The following is a 21653-nucleotide window of genomic DNA, read 5'->3' as shown; positions in this document are numbered from 1 at the left end:
GTTTCAGTCAGTAGGTGTTTCAGTCAGTAGGTGTTACAGTCAGTAGGTGTTACAGTCAGTAGCTGTTTCAGTCAGTAGGTGTTACAGTCAGTAGCTGTTACAGTCAGTAGCTGTTTCAGTCAGTAGGTGTTACAGTCAGTAGCTGTTACAGTCAGTAGCTGTTACAGTCAGTAGCTGTTTCAGTCAGTAGGTGTTACAGTCCGTAGGTGTTACAGTCAGTAGCTGTTTCAGTCAGTAGGTGTTTCAGTCAGTAGGTGTTTCAGTCAGTAGGTGTTACAGTCAGTAGGTGTTACAGTCAGTAGCTGTTTCAGTCAGTAGGTGTTACAGTCAGTAGCTGTTACAGTCAGTAGCTGTTTCAGTCAGTAGGTGTTACAGTCAGTAGCTGTTACAGTCAGTAGCTGTTACAGTCAGTAGCTGTTACAGTCAGTAGGTGTTACAGTCAGTAGCTGTTTCAGTCAGTAGGTGTTACAGTCAGTAGCTGTTTCAGTCAGTAGGTGTTACAGTCAGTAGCTGTTACAGTCAGTAGCTGTTTCAGTCAGTAGGTGTTACAGTCAGTAGCTGTTACAGTCAGTAGCTGTTACAGTCAGTAGGTGTTACAGTCAGTAGGTGTTACAGTCAGTAGCTGTTACAGTCAGTAGGTGTTACAGTCAGTAGGTGTTACAGTCAGTAGCTGTTACAGTCAGTAGGTGTTACAGTCAGTAGGTGTTACAGTCAGTAGCTGTTACAGTCAGTAGCTGTTACAGTCAGTAGGTGTTACAGTCAGTAGCTGTTTCAGTCAGTAGGTGTTACAGTCAGTAGCTGTTTCAGTCAGTAGGTGTTACAGTCAGTGGCTGTTACAGTCAGTAGGTGTTACAGTCAGTAGCTGTCAATAGATGTCACTGTCCGTAGCTGTTACAGTCCGTAGGAGTTACAGTCAGTGGCTGTTACAGTCAGTAGGAGTTACAGTCAGTGGCTGTTACAGTCAGTAGCTGTCAATAGATGTCACTGTCCGTAGCTGTTACAGTCCGTAGGAGTTACAGTCAGTGGCTGTTACAGTCAGTAGCTGTCAATAGATGTCACTGTCCGTAGCTGTTACAGTCCGTAGGAGTTACAGTCAGTGGCTGTTACAGTCAGTAGGTGTTACAGTCAGTAGCTGTTACAGTCAGTAGCTGTTTCAGTCAGTAGGTGTTACAGTCAGTGGCTGTTACAGTCAGTAGGTGTTACAGTCAGTAGCTGTCAATAGATGTCACTGTCCGTAGCTGTTACAGTCCGTAGGAGTTACAGTCAGTGGCTGTTACAGTCAGTAGGAGTTACAGTCAGTGGCTGTTACAGTCAGTAGGTGTTACAGTCAGTGGCTGTTACAGTCAGTAGGTGTTACAGTCAGTGGCTGTTACAGTCAGTAGGTGTTACAGTCAGTAGCTGTCAATAGATGTCACTGTCCGTAGCTGTTACAGTCCGTAGCTGTCAATAGATGTCACTGTCCGTAGCTGTTACAGTCAGTAGCTGTTACAGTCAGTAGGTGTTACAGTCAGTAGCTGTTACAGTCAGTAGGTGTTACAGTCAGTAGCTGTTACAGTCAGTAGCTGTTACAGTCAGTAGGTGTTACAGTCAGTAGGTGTTACAGTCAGTAGCTGTTACAGTCAGTAGCTGTTTCAGTCAGTAGGTGTTACAGTCAGTAGCTGTTACAGTCAGTAGCTGTTACAGTCAGTAGCTGTTACAGTCAGTAGCTGTTACAGTCAGTAGGTGTTACAGTCAGTAGCTGTTTCAGTCAGTAGCTGTTACAGTCAGTAGCTGTTACAGTCAGTAGCTGTTACAGTCAGTAGGTGTTACAGTCAGTAGCTGTTACAGTCAGTAGCTGTTTCAGTCAGTAGGTGTTACAGTCAGTAGCTGTTTCAGTCAGTAGCTGTTACAGTCAGTAGCTGTTACAGTCAGTAGGTGTTACAGTCAGTAGGTGTTACAGTCAGTAGCTGTTACAGTCAGTAGGTGTTACAGTCAGTAGGTGTTACAGTCAGTAGCTGTTACAGTCAGTAGGTGTTACAGCCAGTAGGTGTTACAGTCAGTAGGTGTTACAGTCAGTAGGTGTTACAGTCAGTAGCTGTTACAGTCAGTAGGTGTTACAGTCAGTAGGTGTTACAGTCAGTAGGTGTTACAGTCAGTAGGTGTTACAGTCAGTAGCTGTTACAGTCAGTAGGTGTTACAGTCAGTAGGTGTTACAGTCAGTAGGTGTTACAGTCAGTAGCTGTTACAGTCAGTAGCTGTTACAGTCAGTAGGTGTTACAGTCAGTAGGTGTTACAGTCAGTAGCTGTTACAGTCAGTAGGTGTTACAGTCAGTAGGTGTTACAGTCAGTAGGTGTTACAGTCAGTAGGTGTTACAGTCCGTAGCTGTTACAGTCAGTAGCTGTTACAGTCAGTAGGTGTTACAGTCAGTAGCTGTTACAGTCAGTAGCTGTTTCAGTCAGTAGGTGTTACAGTCAGTAGCTGTCACTGTCAGTAGCTGTTACAGTCAGTAGCTGTTACAGTCAGTAGGTGTTACAGTCAGTAGCTGTTACAGTCAGTAGCTGTTACAGTCAGTAGGTGTTACAGTCAGTAGCTGTTACAGTCAGTAGGTGTTACAGTCAGTAGCTGTTACAGTCAGTAGGTGTTACAGTCAGTAGCTGTCACTGTCAGTAGCTGTTACAGTCAGTAGCTGTTACAGTCAGTAGGTGTTACAGTCAGTAGCTGTTACTGTCAGTAGCTGTTACAGTCAGTAGCTGTTACAGTCAGTAGCTGTCACTGTCAGTAGCTTTTACAGTCAGTAGCTGTCACTGTCAGTAGCTGTCACTGTCAGTAGGTGTCACTGTCAGTAGGTGCCACTGTCAGTAGTTGTCACTGTCAGTAGGTGTCAGTAGGTGTCAGTAGCTGTCACCGTCAGTAGATGTCACTGTCAGTAGCTGTCAGTAGGTGTCAGTAGCTGTCACCGTCAGTAGCTGTCACTGTCAGTAGCTGTCACTGTCAGTAGGTGTCACTGTCAGTAGCTGCCACTTTCAGTAGCTGTCACTGTCAGTAGCTGTCAGTAGCTGCCACTGTCAGTAGCTGTCACTGTCAGTAGGTGTCACTGTCAGTAGCTGTCACTGTCAGTAGCTGTCACTGTCAGTAGCTGTCACTGTCAGTAGCTGTCAGTTGCTGTCACTGTCCAACCACTCTTTGTAGCACTTCCCACCCAGACTGCCCTCGTTTCCATAGTAACCCACAGTGGCTTCCTTCCCGTAGCAATCTACACTGGCATCGTTCCCATGACGACCCAGGCTTCTCTCGTGATGTTCAGGGTTACCATAGCGATCCAGGCTGGTTTGGTAAAGACTGTCTCTATAGTGACTAGTGTTGTACAGCTCACTGCTCTTCACCACGCAGCCATGAACCAGTCTGTTGTTGTACGTCCCTCCATTGCCATGACAACCCAGACCGTTATCGCTCGTCTCTCTGTTGCCATGACGACCCAGACTGTTGTTATAAACCTCTCCGTTGCCTTGCCGATCCAGACTCTTGCGGTAAATGTCTGAGTTGTCTTGGCGTCGCCCCAGACTAAGGTCGTAGAGTTCAGAGGTCAACAGGAAGTTGCTCTCTGTGCTGGCCAGCGTGACGAAACCACTCTCCGTGTCTCGCAGGCCTCCCATGTTGTCATAGTCGCCAGGGGACATGTCGGGGGAGGAGCCTAGGAGAAAGAACACAGGCCGTTACTATGGAGAAACAACAGGATCAGTGTTTCCCTTCCCCTTTGAAAGAGTTTGTCTGAATGTGGGAGGATCAACACCAGTGGGTGTGTCGAAAGCTAGTCTGGCGAAGCTGTTGTCACGCCTCCCTTTGAGGTCTGGGGACTTTTGTTTTAGCAAAATTGGTGTGAATGGACCGCTGGCTCCCAGTAGCTACATGTTGATTGGATGTTACATTTCAAGACCCCTCCCCCACATGCCTGTTGGTGCGTTTTGTTATCGTCACTGTTGTCAGACGAGGTAGGCCACATTTTAAAGAGTTGTTCTGGTATGCTAGTTTGCAAAATAATAACAATTTATTACATTTGAAAAGCGTTTTTCATTATACAATAATTATCTCAAAGTGCATCAAATAAAATAGAAACAAATATATGTAACCATGAGAGCAACAATCAACGTGTAGCAGGAAGGTGGGCCATCCGGTAGAGATGAGTCTTAAGGTTAATAGGGGAGGTCTGACAGGTAGGTGAGTCCGATGCCATTTAGGGATTTGTTGCCAAGGTGGATAATTTCATAGTCAATTCTTTGAGGAACATGTAGTCGATGTAGATCCACCAGGATGGGGGTGATGAGAGCTAACTTTTTGGGTTTGTGTCAGAATCCTTGCAGCACTGTTTTGGATGAGCTGTAGTTTATGAATTGAATTTGCAGGCAGGCCCCCAAGTACTGCGCTCCCATAATCAATTCTGGAGAAAATGTATGCATGGGTTAGATTTTCAGCGTGAGCAGGTGACTGATGGTGAGGAACAAGAGCAGGGGACTGATGGTGGAGAACAAGAGGAGGGGACTGATGGTGGAGAAACAAGAGGAGGTGACTGATGGTGGAGAACAAGAGGAGGGGACTGATGGTGGAGAACAAGAGGAGGTGACTGATGGTAGAGAACAAGAGGAGGGGACTGATGGTGGAGAACAAGAGGAGGTGACTGATGGTAGAGAACAAGAGGAGGGGACTGATGGTGGAGAACAAGAGGAGGTGACTGATGGTGGAGAACAAGAGGAGGTGACTGATGGTGGAGAACAAGAGGAGGTGACTGATGGTGGAGAAACAAGAGGAGGTGACTGAAGGTGGAGAACAAGAGGAGGGGACTGATGGTGGAGAACAAGAGGAGGTGACTGATGGTGGAGAACAAGAGGAGGTGACTGATGGTGGAGAACAAGAGGAGGGGACTGATGGTGGAGAACAAGAGGAGGTGACTGATGGTGGAGAACAAGAGGAGGTGACTGATGGTGGAGAACAAGAGGAGGTGACTGATGGTAGAGAACAAGAGGAGGTGACTGATGGTGAAGAACAAGAGGAGGTGACTGATGGTAGAGAACAAGAGGAGGGGACTGATGGTGGAGAACAAGAGGAGGGGACTGATGGTGGAGAACAAGAGGAGGTGACTGATGGTGGAGAACAAGAGGAGGGGACTGATGGTAGAGAACAAGAGGAGGTGACTGATGGTGAAGAACAAGAGGAGGTGACTGATGGTAGAGAACAAGAGGAGGTGACTGATGGTAGAGAACAAGAGGAGGGGACTGATGGTGAAGAACAAGAGGAGGTGACTGATGGTAGAGAACAAGAGGAGGTGACTGATGGTGAAGAACAAGAGGAGGTGACTGATGGTAGAGAACAAGAGGAGGGGACTGATGGTGGAGAACAAGAGGAGGGGACTGATGGTGAAGAACAAGAGGAGGTGACTGATGGTAGAGAACAAGAGGATGTGACTGATGGTGAAGAACAAGAGGAGGTGACTGATGGTAGAGACCAAGAGGAGGGGACTGATGGTGGAGAACAAGAGGAGGGGACTGATGGTGGAGAACAAGAGGAGGTGACTGATGGTGGAGAACAAGAGGAGGGGACTGATGGTGGAGAACAAGAGGAGGGGACTGATGGTGGAGAACAAGAGGAGGGGACTGATGGTGGAGAACAAGAGGAAGGGACTGATGGTGGAGAACAAGAGGAGGTGACTGATGGTGGAGGACAAGAGGAGGTGACTGATGGTGGAGAACAAGAGGAGGTGACTGATGGTGGAGAACAAGAGGAGGTGACTGATGGTGGAGAACAAGAGGAGGTGACTGGAGGTGGAGAACAAGAGAAGGTGACTGATGGTGGAGAACAAGAGGAGGGGACTGATGGTGGAGAACAAGAGGAGGGGACTGATGGTGGAGGACAAGAGGAGGTGACTGATGGTAGAGAACAAGAGGAGGTGACTGATGGTGGAGAACAAGAGGAGGGGACTGATGGTGGAGAACAAGAGGAGGGGACTGATGGTGGAGGACAAGAGGAGGGGACTGATGGTGGAGGACAAGAGCAGGGGACTGATGGAGGAGAACAAGAGGAGAGAACTGATGGTGGAGAACAAGAGGAGGTGACTGATGGTGGAGAACAAGAGGAGGTGACTGATGGTGGAGAAGAAGAGGAGGGGACTGATGGTGGAGGACAAGAGGAGGTGACTGATGGTGGAGAAGAATAGGAGGGGACTGATGGTGGAGAACAAGAGGAGGTGACTGATGGTGGAGAACAAGAGGAGGTGACTGATGGTGGAGAACAAGAGGAGGGGACTGATGGTGGAGAACAAGAGGAGGTGACTGGAGGTGGAGAACAAGAGGAGGTGACTGATGGTGGAGAACAAGAGGAGGTGACTGATGGTGGAGAAGAAGAGGAGGGGACTGATGGTGGAGGACAAGAGGAGGTGACTGATGGTGGAGAACAAGAGGAGGTGACTGATGGTGGAGAACAAGAGGAGGTGACTGATGGTGGAGAACAAGAGGAGGTGACTGATGGTGAAGAACAAGAGGAGGTGACTGATGGTAGAGACCAAGAGCAGGGGACTGATGGTGGAGAACAAGAGGAGGTGACTGATGGTAGAGAACAAGAGGAGGTGACTGATGGTGGAGAACAAGAGGAGGGGACTGATGGTGGAGAAGAAGAGGAGGGGACTGATGGTGGAGGACAAGAGGAGGTGACTGATGGTGGAGAAGAATAGGAGGGGACTGATGGTGGAGAACAAGAGGAGGTGACTGATGGTGGAGAAGAAGAGGAGGGGACTGATGGTGGAGGACAAGAGGAGGTGACTGATGGTGGAGAACAAGAGGAGGTGACTGATGGTGGAGAACAAGAGGAGGTGACTGATGGTGGAGAAGAAGAGGAGGGGACTGATGGTGGAGGACAAGAGGAGGTGACTGATGGTGGAGAACAAGAGGAGGTGACTGATGGTGAAGAACAAGAGGAGGTGACTGATGGTGGAGAACAAGAGGAGGTGACTGATGGTGGAGAACAAGAGGAGGTGACTGATGGTGGAGAACAAGAGGAGGTGACTGATGGTGGAGAAACAAGAGGAGGTGACTGATGGTGGAGAACAAGAGGAGGTGACTGATGGTGGAGGACAAGAGGAGGTGACTGATGGTGAAGAACAAGAGGAGGTGACTGATGGTGGAGAACAAGAGGAGGTGACTGATGGTGGAGAACAAGAGGAGGTGACTGATGGTGGAGAACAAGAGGAGGTGACTGATGGTGAAGAACAAGAGGAGGTGACTGATGGTGGAGAACAAGAGGAGGTGACTGATGGTGGAGAACAAGAGGAGGTGACTGATGGTGGAGAACAAGAGGAGGTGACTGATGGTGGGGAACAAGAGGAGGGGACTGATGGTGGAGAAGAAGAGGAGGGGACTGATGGTGGAGGACAAGAGGAGGTGACTGATGGTGGGGAACAAGAGGAGGTGACTGATGGTGGAGGACAAGAGGAGGTGACTGATGGTGGAGAACAAGAGGAGGTGACTGATGGTGGAGAACAAGAGGAGGTGACTGATGGTGGAGAACAAGAGGAGGTGACTGATGGTGGAGAACAAGAGGAGGTGACTGATGGTGGGGAACAAGAGGAGGTGACTGATGGTGGAGAACAAGAGGAGGTGACTGATGGTGGAGGACAAGAGCAGGGGACTGATGGTGGAGAACAAGAGGAGGTGACTGATTTTGGAGAAACAAGAGGAGGTGACTGATGGTGGAGAACAAGAGGAGGGGACTGATGGTGGAGGACAAGAGGAGGTGACTGATGGTGGAGAACAAGAGGAGGTGACTGATGGTAGAGAACAAGAGGAGGTGACTGATGGTGGAGAACAAGAGGAGGTGACTGATGGTAGAGAACAAGAGGAGGTGACTGATGGTGGAGGACAAGAGGAGGGGACTGATGGTGGAGAACAAGAGGAGGTGACTGATGGTGGAGGACAAGAGGAGGGGACTGATGGTGGAGAACAAGAGGAGGTGACTGATGGTGGGGAACAGGAGGAGGGGACTGATGGTGGGGAACAGGAGGAGGTGACTGATGGTGGAGAACAAGAGGAGGTGACTGATGGTGGAGAACAAGAGGAGGTGACTGATGGTGGAGAACAAGAGGAGGTGACTGATGGTGGAGAACAAGAGGAGGTGACTGATGGTGGGGAACAAGAGGAGGTGACTGATGGTGGAGAACAAGAGGAGGTGACTGATGGTGGAGGACAAGAGCAGGGGACTGATGGTGGAGAACAAGAGGAGGTGACTGATGGTGGGGAACAAGAGGAGGTGACTGATGGTGGAGAACAAGAGGAGGGGACTGATGGTGGAGGACAAGAGGAGGTGACTGATGGTGGAGAACAAGAGGAGGTGACTGATGGTAGAGAACAAGAGGAGGTGACTGATGGTGGAGAACAAGAGGAGGTGACTGATGGTAGAGAACAAGAGGAGGTGACTGATGGTGGAGGACAAGAGGAGGGGACTGATGGTGGAGAACAAGAGGAGGTGACTGATGGTGGAGGACAAGAGGAGGGGACTGATGGTGGAGAACAAGAGGAGGTGACTGATGGTGGGGAACAGGAGGAGGGGACTGATGGTGGAGAACAAGAGGAGGGGACTGATGGTGGAGGACAAGAGCAGGGGACTGATGGAGGAGCACAAGAGGAGAGAACTGATGGTGGAGAACAAGAGGAGGTGACTGATGGTGGAGAACAAGAGGAGGTGACTGATGGTGGAGAACAAGAGGAGGTGACTGATGGTGGAGAACAAGAGGAGGTGACTGATGGTGGAGAACAAGAGGAGGGGACTGATGGTGGAGAACAAGAGGAGGTGACTGATGGTGAAGAACGAGAGGAGGTGACTGATGGTGAAGAACAAGAGGAGGGGACTGATGGTGGAGAACAAGAGGAGGGGACTGATGGTGGAGGACAAGAGCAGGGGACTGATGGAGGAGCACAAGAGGAGAGAACTGATGGTGGAGAACAAGAGAAGGTGACTGATGGTGGAGAACAAGAGGAGGTGACTGATGGTGGAGAAGAAGAGGAGGGGACTGATGGTGGAGGACAAGAGGAGGTGACTGATGGTGGAGAAGAAGAGGAGGGGACTGATGGTGGAGAACAAGAGGAGGTGACTGATGGTGGAGAACAAGAGGAGGGGACTGATGGTGGAGAACAAGAGGAGGGGACTGATGGTGGAGAACAAGAGGAGGGGACTGATGGTGGAGAACAAGAGGAGGTGACTGATGGTGGAGAACAAGAGGAGGTGACTGATGGTGGAGGACAAGAGCAGGGGACTGATGGTGGAGAACAAGAGGAGGGGACTGATGGTGGAGAACAAGAGGAGGGGACTGATGGTGGAGAACAAGAGGAGGGGACTGATGGTGGAGAACAAGAGGAGGTGACTGATGGTAGAGAACAAGAGGAGGGGACTGATGGTGGAGAACAAGAGCAGGGGACTGATGGTGGAGAACAAGAGGAGGGGACTGATGGTGGAGAACAAGAGGAGGTGACTGATGGTGGAGAACAAGAGGAGGTGACTGATGGTGGAGAACAAGAGGAGGTGACTGATGGTAGAGAACAAGAGGAGGTGACTGATGGTGGAGAACAAGAGGAGGTGACTGATGGTAGAGAACAAGAGGAGGTGACTGATGGTGGAGGACAAGAGGAGGGGACTGATGGTGGAGAACAAGAGGAGGTGACTGATGGTGGAGGACAAGAGGAGGGGACTGATGGTGGAGAACAAGAGGAGGTGACTGATGGTGGAGAACAAGAGGAGGTGACTGATGGTGGGGAACAGGAGGAGGGGACTGATGGTGGAGAACAAGAGGAGGGGACTGATGGTGGAGGACAAGAGCAGGGGACTGATGGAGGAGCACAAGAGGAGAGAACTGATGGTGGAGAACAAGAGGAGGTGACTGATGGTGGAGAACAAGAGGAGGTGACTGATGGTGGAGAACAAGAGGAGGTGACTGATGGTGGAGAACAAGAGGAGGTGACTGATGGTGGAGAACAAGAGGAGGGGACTGATGGTGGAGAACAAGAGGAGGTGACTGATGGTGAAGAACAAGAGGAGGTGACTGATGGTGAAGAACAAGAGGAGGGGACTGATGGTGGAGAACAAGAGGAGGGGACTGATGGTGGAGGACAAGAGCAGGGGACTGATGGAGGAGCACAAGAGGAGAGAACTGATGGTGGAGAACAAGAGGGGGTGACTGATGGTGGAGAACAAGAGGAGGTGACTGATGGTGGAGAAGAAGAGGAGGGGACTGATGGTGGAGGACAAGAGGAGGTGACTGATGGTGGAGAAGAAGAGGAGGGGACTGATGGTGGAGAACAAGAGGAGGTGACTGATGGTGGAGAACAAGAGGAGGGGACTGATGGTGGAGAACAAGAGGAGGGGACTGATGGTGGAGAACAAGAGGAGGGGACTGATGGTGGAGAACAAGAGGAGGTGACTGATGGTGGAGAACAAGAGGAGGTGACTGATGGTGGAGAACAAGAGGAGGGGACTGATGGTGGAGAACAAGAGGAGGGGACTGATGGTGGAGAACAAGAGGAGGGGACTGATGGTGGGGAACAAGAGGAGGTGACTGATGGTGGAGAACAAGAGGAGGGGACTGATGGTGGAGAACAAGAGGAGGGGACTGATGGTGGAGGACAAGAGCAGGGGACTGATGGTGGAGAACAAGAGGAGGTGACTGATGGTAGAGAACAAGAGGAGGTGACTGATGGTGGAGGACAAGAGCAGGGGACTGATGGTGGAGAACAAGAGGAGGGGACTGATGGTGGAGAACAAGAGGAGGGGACTGATGGTGGAGGACAAGAGCAGGGGACTGATGGTGGAGAACAAGAGGAGGTGACTGATGGTAGAGAACAAGAGGAGGTGACTGATGGTGGAGGACAAGATCAGGGGACTGATGGTGGAGGACAAGAGGAGGGGACTGATGGTGGAGGACAAGAGGAGGGGACTGATGGTGGAGAACAAGAGGAGGGGACTGATGGTGGAGGACAAGAGGAGGGGACTGATGGTGGAGAACAAGAGCAGGGGACTGATGGTGGAGGACAAGAGGAGGGGACTGATGGTGGAGGACAAGAGGAGGGGACTGATGGTGGAGAACAAGAGGAGGGGACTGATGGTGGAGAACAAGAGGAGGTGACTGATGGTAGAGAACAAGAGGAGGTGACTGATGGTGGAGGACAAGAGCAGGGGACTGATGGTGGAGGACAAGAGGAGGGGACTGATGGTGAAGAACAAGAGGAGGGGACTGATGGTGGAGAACAAGAGGAGGGGACTGATGGTGGAGAACAAGAGGAGGGGACTGATGGTGGAGAACAAGAGGAGGTGACTGATGGTGGAGAACAAGAGGAGGGGACTGATGGTGGAGGACAAGAGGAGGGGACTGATGGTGAAGAACAAGAGGAGGGGACTGATGGTGGAGAACAAGAGGAGGGGACTGATGGTGGAGAACAAGAGGAGGGGACTGATGGTGGAGAACAAGAGGAGGGGACTGATGGTGGAGAACAAGAGGAGGTGACTGATGGTGGAGAACAAGAGGAGGGGACTGATGGTGGAGGACAAGAGGAGGTGACTGATGGTGGAGAACAAGAGGAGGTGACTGATGGTGGAGAACAAGAGGAGGGGACTGATGGTAGAGAACAAGAGGAGGGGACTGATGGTGGAGAACAAGAGCAGGGGACTGATGGTGGAGGACAAGAGGAGGGGACTGATGGTGGAGAACAAGAGGAGGTGACTGATGGTAGAGAACAAGAGGAGGTGACTGATGGTGGAGAAGAAGAGGAGGGGACTGATGGTGGAGGACAAGAGGAGGTGACTGATGGTGGAGAAGAATAGGAGGGGACTGATGGTGGAGAACAAGAGGAGGTGACTGATGGTGGGGAACAAGAGGAGGGGACTGATGGTGGAGAACAAGAGGAGGTGACTGATGGTGGAGGACAAGAGGAGGGGACTGATGGTGGAGAACAAGAGCAGGGGACTGATGGTGGAGAACAAGAGGAGGTGACTGATGGTGGAGAACAAGAGGAGGTGACTGATGGTGAAGAACAAGAGGAGGTGACTGATGGTGGAGAACAAGAGGAGGTGACTGATGGTGGAGAACAAGAGGAGGTGACTGATGGTGGAGAACAAGAGGAGGTGACTGGTGGTGGAGAACAAGAGGAGGGGACTGATGGTGGAGAACAAGAGGAGGTGACTGATGGTGGAGAACAAGAGGAGGGGACTGATGGTGGAGGACAAGAGGAGGTGACTGATGGTGGAGAAGAATAGGAGGGGACTGATGGTGGAGAACAAGAGGAGGTGACTGATGGTGGGGAACAGGAGAAATGTTGGGCTTACTGAAGAAAGTTCTGTGTCGTTGTACAAATGAATCAAGTCAAGTCTATGCATGGTATAGCCTGGCCGTCACTCCTCGCCTGAGGTTACTCTGCTGAGGTTACTCTGCTGAGGTTACTCTGCTGAGGTTACTCGCCTGAGGTTACTCGCCTGAGGTTACTCGCCTGAGGTTACTCGCCTGAGGTTACTCTGCTGAGTCTTTAGTACAAGGATGATCCACAGTGTACATTAGAAATAGTCTCTCATTATCATCCTGGGAATGAATACACCTTCCCCAATATATCGAGAAGACTCTCCACGTAGTCACACTTTCGGTTTTTGGAATTGCATTTTGGGGCTTCTTTGTGTTAATGTGTAATGATTTGTTTTGGCACCTCTCAACACCCCTCATTATCACAATCTATGCATCCACTCATTTACACTACCGACTATACACACCATTGTTACTTGGATATAGGCAACTTCATTTAATAAATACAGTTTTGTTATTTCCTTATCTCTGCATTATCTCCCTCTTTGTTTTTGGGCGACGAGCCAATTCGTAACACTGTCCATATGTAGCTTGCTTTTGGTAAAAGGTTCAGGAATGGCTGACTCTGCAAATAGCATTGCTGGGTGCTAAAAACAATCATAGTCAATTAATCAATAATATAATAAAACTCTTAGCAAAAATGTTTAATCTTTAATTTACAATCTGTAGAAACAGAATAGAAAGCACAGTTAACCCTTTAATTTTCTCCAGGGGCACCGTACACCTAAGGTTGACCCTGTACAACAACACATTACACTGACCCTGTACAACAACACATTACACTGACCCTGTACAACACATTACACTGACCCTGTTCAACACATTACACTGACCCTGTTCAACAACACATTACACTGACCCTGTTCAACACATTACACTGACCCTGTTCAACAACACATTACACTGACCCTGTTCAACACCCCATTACACTGACCCTGTTCAACAACACATTACACTGACCCTGTACAACACATTACACTGACCCTGTACAACAACACATTACACTGACCCTGTTCAACACATTACACTGACCCTGTACAACAACACATTACACTGACCCTGTTCAACAACACATTACACTGACCCTGTACAACAACACATTACACTGACCCTGTACAACAACACATTACACTGACCCTGTACAACACCACATTACACTGACCCTGTTCAACAACACATTACACTGACCCTGTACAACAACACATTACACTGACCCTGTTCAACACATTACACTGACCCTGTACAACAACACATTACACTGACCCTGTACAACACATTACACTGACCCTGTACAACAACACATTACACTGACCCTGTTCAACACATTACACTGACCCTGTTCAACAACACATTACACTGACCCTGTACAACAACACATTACACTGAGCCTGTACAACAACACATTACACTGACCCTGTTCAACAACACATTACACTGACCCTGTACAACAACACATTACACTGACCCTGTTCAACACATTACACTGACCCTGTACAACAACACATTACACTGACCCTGTTCAACACATTACACTGACCCTGTACAACACATTACACTGACCCTGTACAACACATTACACTGACCCTGTTCAACAACACATTACACTGACCCTGTACAACACATTACACTGACCCTGTACAACAACACATTACACTGACCCTGTACAACACCACATTACACTGACCCTGTTCAACAACACATTACACTGACCCTGTACAACAACACATTACACTGACCCTGTTCAACACATTACACTGACCCTGTTCAACAACACATTACACTGACCCTGTACAACAACACATTACACTGACCCTGTTCAACACATTACACTGACCCTGTTCAACAACACATTACACTGACCCTGTACAACAACACATTACACTGACCCTGTTCAACAACACATTACACTGACCCTGTTCAACACATTACACTGACCCTGTTCAACAACACATTACACTGACTCTGTACAACACATTACACTGACCCTGTACAACACATTACACTAACCCTGTACAACAACACATTACACTGACCCTGTTCAACAACACATTACACTGACCCTGTCCAACAACACATTACACTGACCCTGTTCAACAACACATTACACTGACCCTGTTCAACAACACATTACACTGACCCTGTACAACAACACATTACACTGACCCTGTTCAACAACACATTACACTGACCCTGTACAACAACACATTACACTGACCCTGTACAACAACACATTACACTGACCCTGTACAACAACACTGACCCTGTACAACACATTACACTGACCCTGTTCAACAACACATTACACTGACCCTGTACAACAAATTACACTGACCCTGTACAACAACACATTACACTGACCCTGTTCAACAACACATTACACTGACCCTGTACAACAAATTACACTGACCCTGTACAACAACACATTACACTGACCCTGTTCAACAACACATTACACTGACCCTGTACAACAACACATTACACTGACCCTGTAGAACAACACATTACACTGACCCTGTACAACAACACATTACACTGACCCTGTACAACAACACATTACACTGACCCTGTACAACAACACATTACACTGACCCTGTACAACAACACATTACACTGACCCTGTACAACAACACATTACACTGACCCTGTTCAACAACACATTACACTGACCCTGTTCAACACATTACACTGACCCTGTACAACAACACATTACACTGACCCTGTTCAACAACACATTACACTGACCCTGTTCAACAACACATTACACTGACCCTGTACAACAACACATTACACTGACCCTGTACAACACATTACACTGACCCTGTACAACAACACATTACACTGACCCTGTTCAACACATTACACTGACCCTGTTCAACAACACATTACACTGACCCTGTACAACAACACATTACACTGACCCTGTACAACAACACATTACACTGACCCTGTACAACACATTACACTGACCCTGTTCAACAACACATTACACTGACCCTGTACAACAACACTGACCCTGTTCAACAACACATTACACTGACCCTGTTCAACACATTACACTGACCCTGTACAACACATTACACTGACCCTGTACAACAACACATTACACTGACCCTGTACAACACATTACACTGACCCTGTACAACACATTACACTGACCCTGTACAACACATTACACTGACCCTGTTCAACACATTACACTGACCCTGTTCAACACATTACACTGACCCTGTTCAACAACACATTACACTGACCCTGTTCAACACATTACACTGACCCTGTTCAACAACACATTACACTGACCCTGTTCAACAACACATTACACTGACCCTGTTCAACAACACATTACACTGACCCTGTACAACACATTACACTGACCCTGTACAACACATTACACTGACCCTGTTCAACAACACATTACACTGACCCTGTACAACACATTACACTGACCCTGTTCAACAACACTGACCCTGTACAACAACACATTACACTGACCCTGTTCAACAACACATTACACTGACCCTGTTCAACAACACATTACACTGACCCTGTACAACAACACATTACACTGACCCTGTACAACAACACATTACACTGAACCTGTACAACACATTACACTGAACCTGTACAACACATTACACTGACCCTGTACAACACATTACACTGACCCTGTTCAACACATTACACTGACCCTGTTCAACACATTACACTGACCCTGTACAACAACACATTACACTGACCCTGTACAACAACACATTACACTGACCCTGTACAACAACACATTACACTGACCCTGTTCAACAACACTGACCCTGTACAACACATTACACTGACCCTGTTCAACAACACATTACACTGACCCTGTACAACACATTACACTGACCCTGTACAACAACACATTACACTGACCCTGTACAACAACACATTACACTTACCCTGTACAACAACACATTACACTGACCCTGTTCAACAACACTGACCCTGTACAACACATTACACTGACCCTGTTCAACAACACATTACACTGACCCTGTACAACACATTACGCTGACCCTGTACAACAACACATTACACTGACCCTGTACAACAACACATTACACTGACCCTGTACAACAACACATTACACTGACCCTGTTCAACAACACATTACACTGACCCTGTACAACAACACATTACAATGACCCTGTTCAACAACACATTACACTGACCCTGTACAACAACACATTACACTGACCCTGTTCAACAACACATTACACTGACCCTGTACAACAACACATTACACTGACCCTGTACAACACATTACACTGACCCTGTACAACAACACATTACACTGACCCTGTTCAACACATTACACTGACCCTGTACAACAACACATTACACTGACCCTGTTCAACAACACATTACACTGACCCTGTTCAACAACACATTACACTGACCCTGTACAACAACACATTACACTGACCCTGTTCAACAACACATTACACTGACCCTGTACAACAACACATTACACTGACCCTGTACAACAACACATTACACTGACCCTGTTCAACACATTACACTGACCCTGTTCAACAACACATTACACTGACCCTGTACAACAACACATTACACTGACCCTGTTCAACAACACATTACACTGACCCTGTACAACAACACATTACACTGACCCTGTTCAACACATTACACTGACCCTGTACAACAACACATTACACTGACCCTGTTCAACAACACATTACACTGACCCTGTTCAACACATTACACTGACCCTGTTCAACACATTACACTGACCCTGTTCAACACATTACACTGACCCTGTTCAACAACACATTACACTGACCCTGTTCAACACATTACACTGACCCTGTTCAACAACACATTACACTGACCCTGTTCAACACATTACACTGACCATGTTCAACACATTACACTGACCCTGTTCAACACATTACACTGACCCTGTTCAACACATTACACTGACCCTGTACAACAACACATTACACTGACCCTGTACAACAACACATTACACTGACCCTGTACAACAACACATTACACTGACCCTGTACAACAACACATTACACTGACCCTGTACAACACATTACACTGACCCTGTACAACAACACATTACACTGACCCTGTTCAACAACACATTACACTGACCCTGTACAACAACACATTACACTGACCCTGTACAACAACACATTACACTGACCCTGTTCAACAACACATTACACTGACCCTGTAGAACAACACATTACACTGACCCTGTACAACAACACATTACACTGACCCTGTTCAACAACACATTACACTGACCCTGTACAACAACACATTACACTGACCCTGTTCAACAACACATTACACTGACCCTGTACAACACATTACACTGACCCTGTACAACAACACATTACACTGACCCTGTTCAACACATTACACTGACCCTGTACAACACATTACACTGACCCTGTTCAACACATTACACTGACCCTGTTCAACACATTACACTGACCCTGTACAACACTTTACACTGACCCTGTTCAACACATTACACTGACCCTGTTCAACAACACATTACACTGACCCTGTACAACAACACATTACACTGACCCTGTTCAACAACACATTACACTGACCCTGTACAACAACACATTACACTGACCCTGTACAACAACACATTACACTGACCCTGTACAACAACACATTACACTGACCCTGTACAACAACACATTACACTGACCCTGTACAACAACACATTACACTGACCCTGTACAACAACACATTACACTGACCCTGTACAACAACACATTACACTGACCCTGTTCAACAACACATTACACTGACCCTGTTCAACACATTACACTGACCCTGTACAACAACACATTACACTGACCCTGTTCAACAACACATTACACTGACCCTGTTCAACAACACATTACACTGACCCTGTACAACAACACATTACACTGACCCTGTACAACACATTACACTGACCCTGTACAACAACACATTACACTGACCCTGTTCAACACATTACACTGACCCTGTACAACAACACATTACACTGACCCTGTTCAACAACACATTACACTGACCCTGTTCAACAACACATTACACTGACCCTGTACAACAACACATTACACTGACCCTGTTCAACAACACATTACACTGACCCTGTACAACAACACATTACACTGACCCTGTACAACAACACATTACACTGACCCTGTTCAACACATTACACTGACCCTGTTCAACAACACATTACACTGACCCTGTACAACAACACATTACACTGACCCTGTTCAACAACACATTACACTGACCCTGTACAACAACACATTACACTGACCCTGTTCAACACATTACACTGACCCTGTACAACAACACATTACACTGACCCTGTTCAACAACACATTACACTGACCCTGTTCAACACATTACACTGACCCTGTTCAACACATTACACTGACCCTGTTCAACACATTACACTGACCCTGTTCAACAACACATTACACTGACCCTGTTCAACACATTACACTGACCCTGTTCAACAACACATTACACTGACCCTGTTCAACACATTACACTGACCATGTTCAACACATTACACTGACCCTGTTCAACACATTACACTGACCCTGTTCAACACATTACACTGACCCTGTACAACAACACATTACACTGACCCTGTACAACAACACATTACACTGACCCTGTACAACAACACATTACACTGACCCTGTACAACAACACATTACACTGACCCTGTACAACACATTACACTGACCCTGTACAACAACACATTACACTGACCCTGTTCAACAACACATTACACTGACCCTGTACAACAACACATTACACTGACCCTGTACAACAACACATTACACTGACCCTGTTCAACAACACATTACACTGACCCTGTAGAACAACACATTACACTGACCCTGTACAACAACACATTACACTGACCCTGTTCAACAACACATTACACTGACCCTGTACAACAACACATTACACTGACCCTGTTCAACAACACATTACACTGACCCTGTACAACACATTACACTGACCCTGTACAACAACACATTACACTGACCCTGTTCAACACATTACACTGACCCTGTACAACACATTACACTGACCCTGTTCAACACATTACACTGACCCTGTTCAACACATTACACTGACCCTGTACAACACTTTACACTGACCCTGTTCAACACATTACACTGACCCTGTTCAACAACACATTACACTGACCCTGTACAACAACACATTACACTGACCCTGTTCAACAACACATTACACTGACCCTGTACAACAACACATTACACTGACCCTGTACAACAACACATTACACTGACCCTGTACAACAACACATTACACTGACCCTGTACAACAACACATTACACTGACCCTGTACAACAACACATTACACTGACCCTGTACAACAACACATTACACTGACCCTGTACAACAACACATTACACTGACCCTGTTCAACAACACATTACACTGACCCTGTTCAACACATTACACTGACCCTGTACAACAACACATTACACTGACCCTGTTCAACAACACATTACACTGACCCTGTTCAACAACACATTACACTGACCCTGTACAACAACACATTACACTGACCCTGTACAACACATTACACTGACCCTGTAAAACAACACATTACACTGACCCTGTTCAACACATTACACTGACCCTGTTCAACAACACATTACACTGACCCTGTACAACAACACATTACACTGACCCTGTACAACAACACATTACACTGACCCTGTACAACACATTACACTGACCCTGTTCAACAACACATTACACTGACCCTGTACAACAACACTGACCCTGTTCAACAACACATTACACTGACCCTGTTCAACACATTACACTGACCCTGTACAACACATTACACTGACCCTGTACAACAACACATTACACTGACCCTGTACAACACATTACACTGACCCTGTACAACACATTACACTGACCCTGTACAACACATTACACTGACCCTGTTCAACACATTACACTGACCCTGTTCAACACATTACACTGACCCTGTTCAACAACACATTACACTGACCCTGTTCAACACATTACACTGACCCTGTTCAACAACACATTACACTGACCCTGTTCAACAACACATTACACTGACCCTGTTCAACAACACATTACACTGACCCTGTACAACACATTACACTGACCCTGTACAACACATTACACTGACCCTGTTCAACAACACATTACACTGACCCTGTACAACACATTACACTGACCCTGTTCAACAACACTGACCCTGTACAACAACACATTACACTGACCCTGTTCAACAACACATTACACTGACCCTGTTCAACAACACATTACACTGACCCTGTACAACAACACATTACACTGACCCTGTACAACAACACATTACACTGAACCTGTACAACACATTACACTGAACCTGTACAACACATTACACTGACCCTGTACAACACATTACACTGACCCTGTTCAACACATTACACTGACCCTGTTCAACACATTACACTGACCCTGTACAACAACACATTACACTGACCCTGTACAACAACACATTACACTGACCCTGTACAACAACACATTACACTGACCCTGTTCAACAACACTGACCCTGTACAACACATTACACTGACCCTGTTCAACAACACATTACACTGACCCTGTACAACACATTACACTGACCCTGTACAACAACACATTACACTGACCCTGTACAACAACACATTACACTGACCCTGTACAACAACACATTACACTGACCCTGTTCAACAACACTGACCCTGTACAACACATTACACTGACCCTGTTCAACAACACATTACACTGACCCTGTACAACACATTACACTGACCCTGTACAACAACACATTACACTGACCCTGTACAACAACACATTACACTGACCCTGTACAACAACACATTACACTGACCCTGTTCAACAACACATTACACTGACCCTGTACAACAACACATTACAATGACCCTGTTCAACAACACATTACACTGACCCTGTACAACAACACATTACACTGACCCTGTTCAACAACACATTACACTGACCCTGTACAACAACACATTACACTGACCCTGTACAACACATTACACTGACCCTGTACAACAACACATTACACTGACCCTGTTCAACACATTACACTGACCCTGTACAACAACACATTACACTGACCCTGTTCAACAACACATTACACTGACCCTGTTCAACAACACATTACACTGACCCTGTACAACAACA

The 21653-nt window shown here is 47.2% G+C and overlaps 1 protein-coding gene across 1 annotated transcript in view; it reads right to left on the bottom strand.

The window, feature by feature from the left end:
- Nucleotides 1–2266: 2266 nt before the first annotated feature.
- Nucleotides 2267–21653, bottom strand: part of layna (layilin a) — a 45075-nt gene continuing 25688 nt past the window's right edge. Inside the window, exon 9 of the mRNA XM_055936946.1 lies at nucleotides 2267–3671. Within this exon, the coding sequence (XP_055792921.1) occupies nucleotides 3136–3671 (536 nt within the window). The 3' untranslated portion in view covers nucleotides 2267–3135. The remainder of the gene's footprint in view (nucleotides 3672–21653) is intronic.

The sequence above is a fragment of the Salvelinus fontinalis genome, chromosome 10 (genome assembly GCF_029448725.1).
Source record: "Salvelinus fontinalis isolate EN_2023a chromosome 10, ASM2944872v1, whole genome shotgun sequence".
NCBI lineage: Eukaryota > Metazoa > Chordata > Actinopteri > Salmoniformes > Salmonidae > Salvelinus > Salvelinus fontinalis.
Note: the sequence above shows the minus strand (reverse complement) of the source record. Positions and strands in the feature narration are given on the sequence as shown.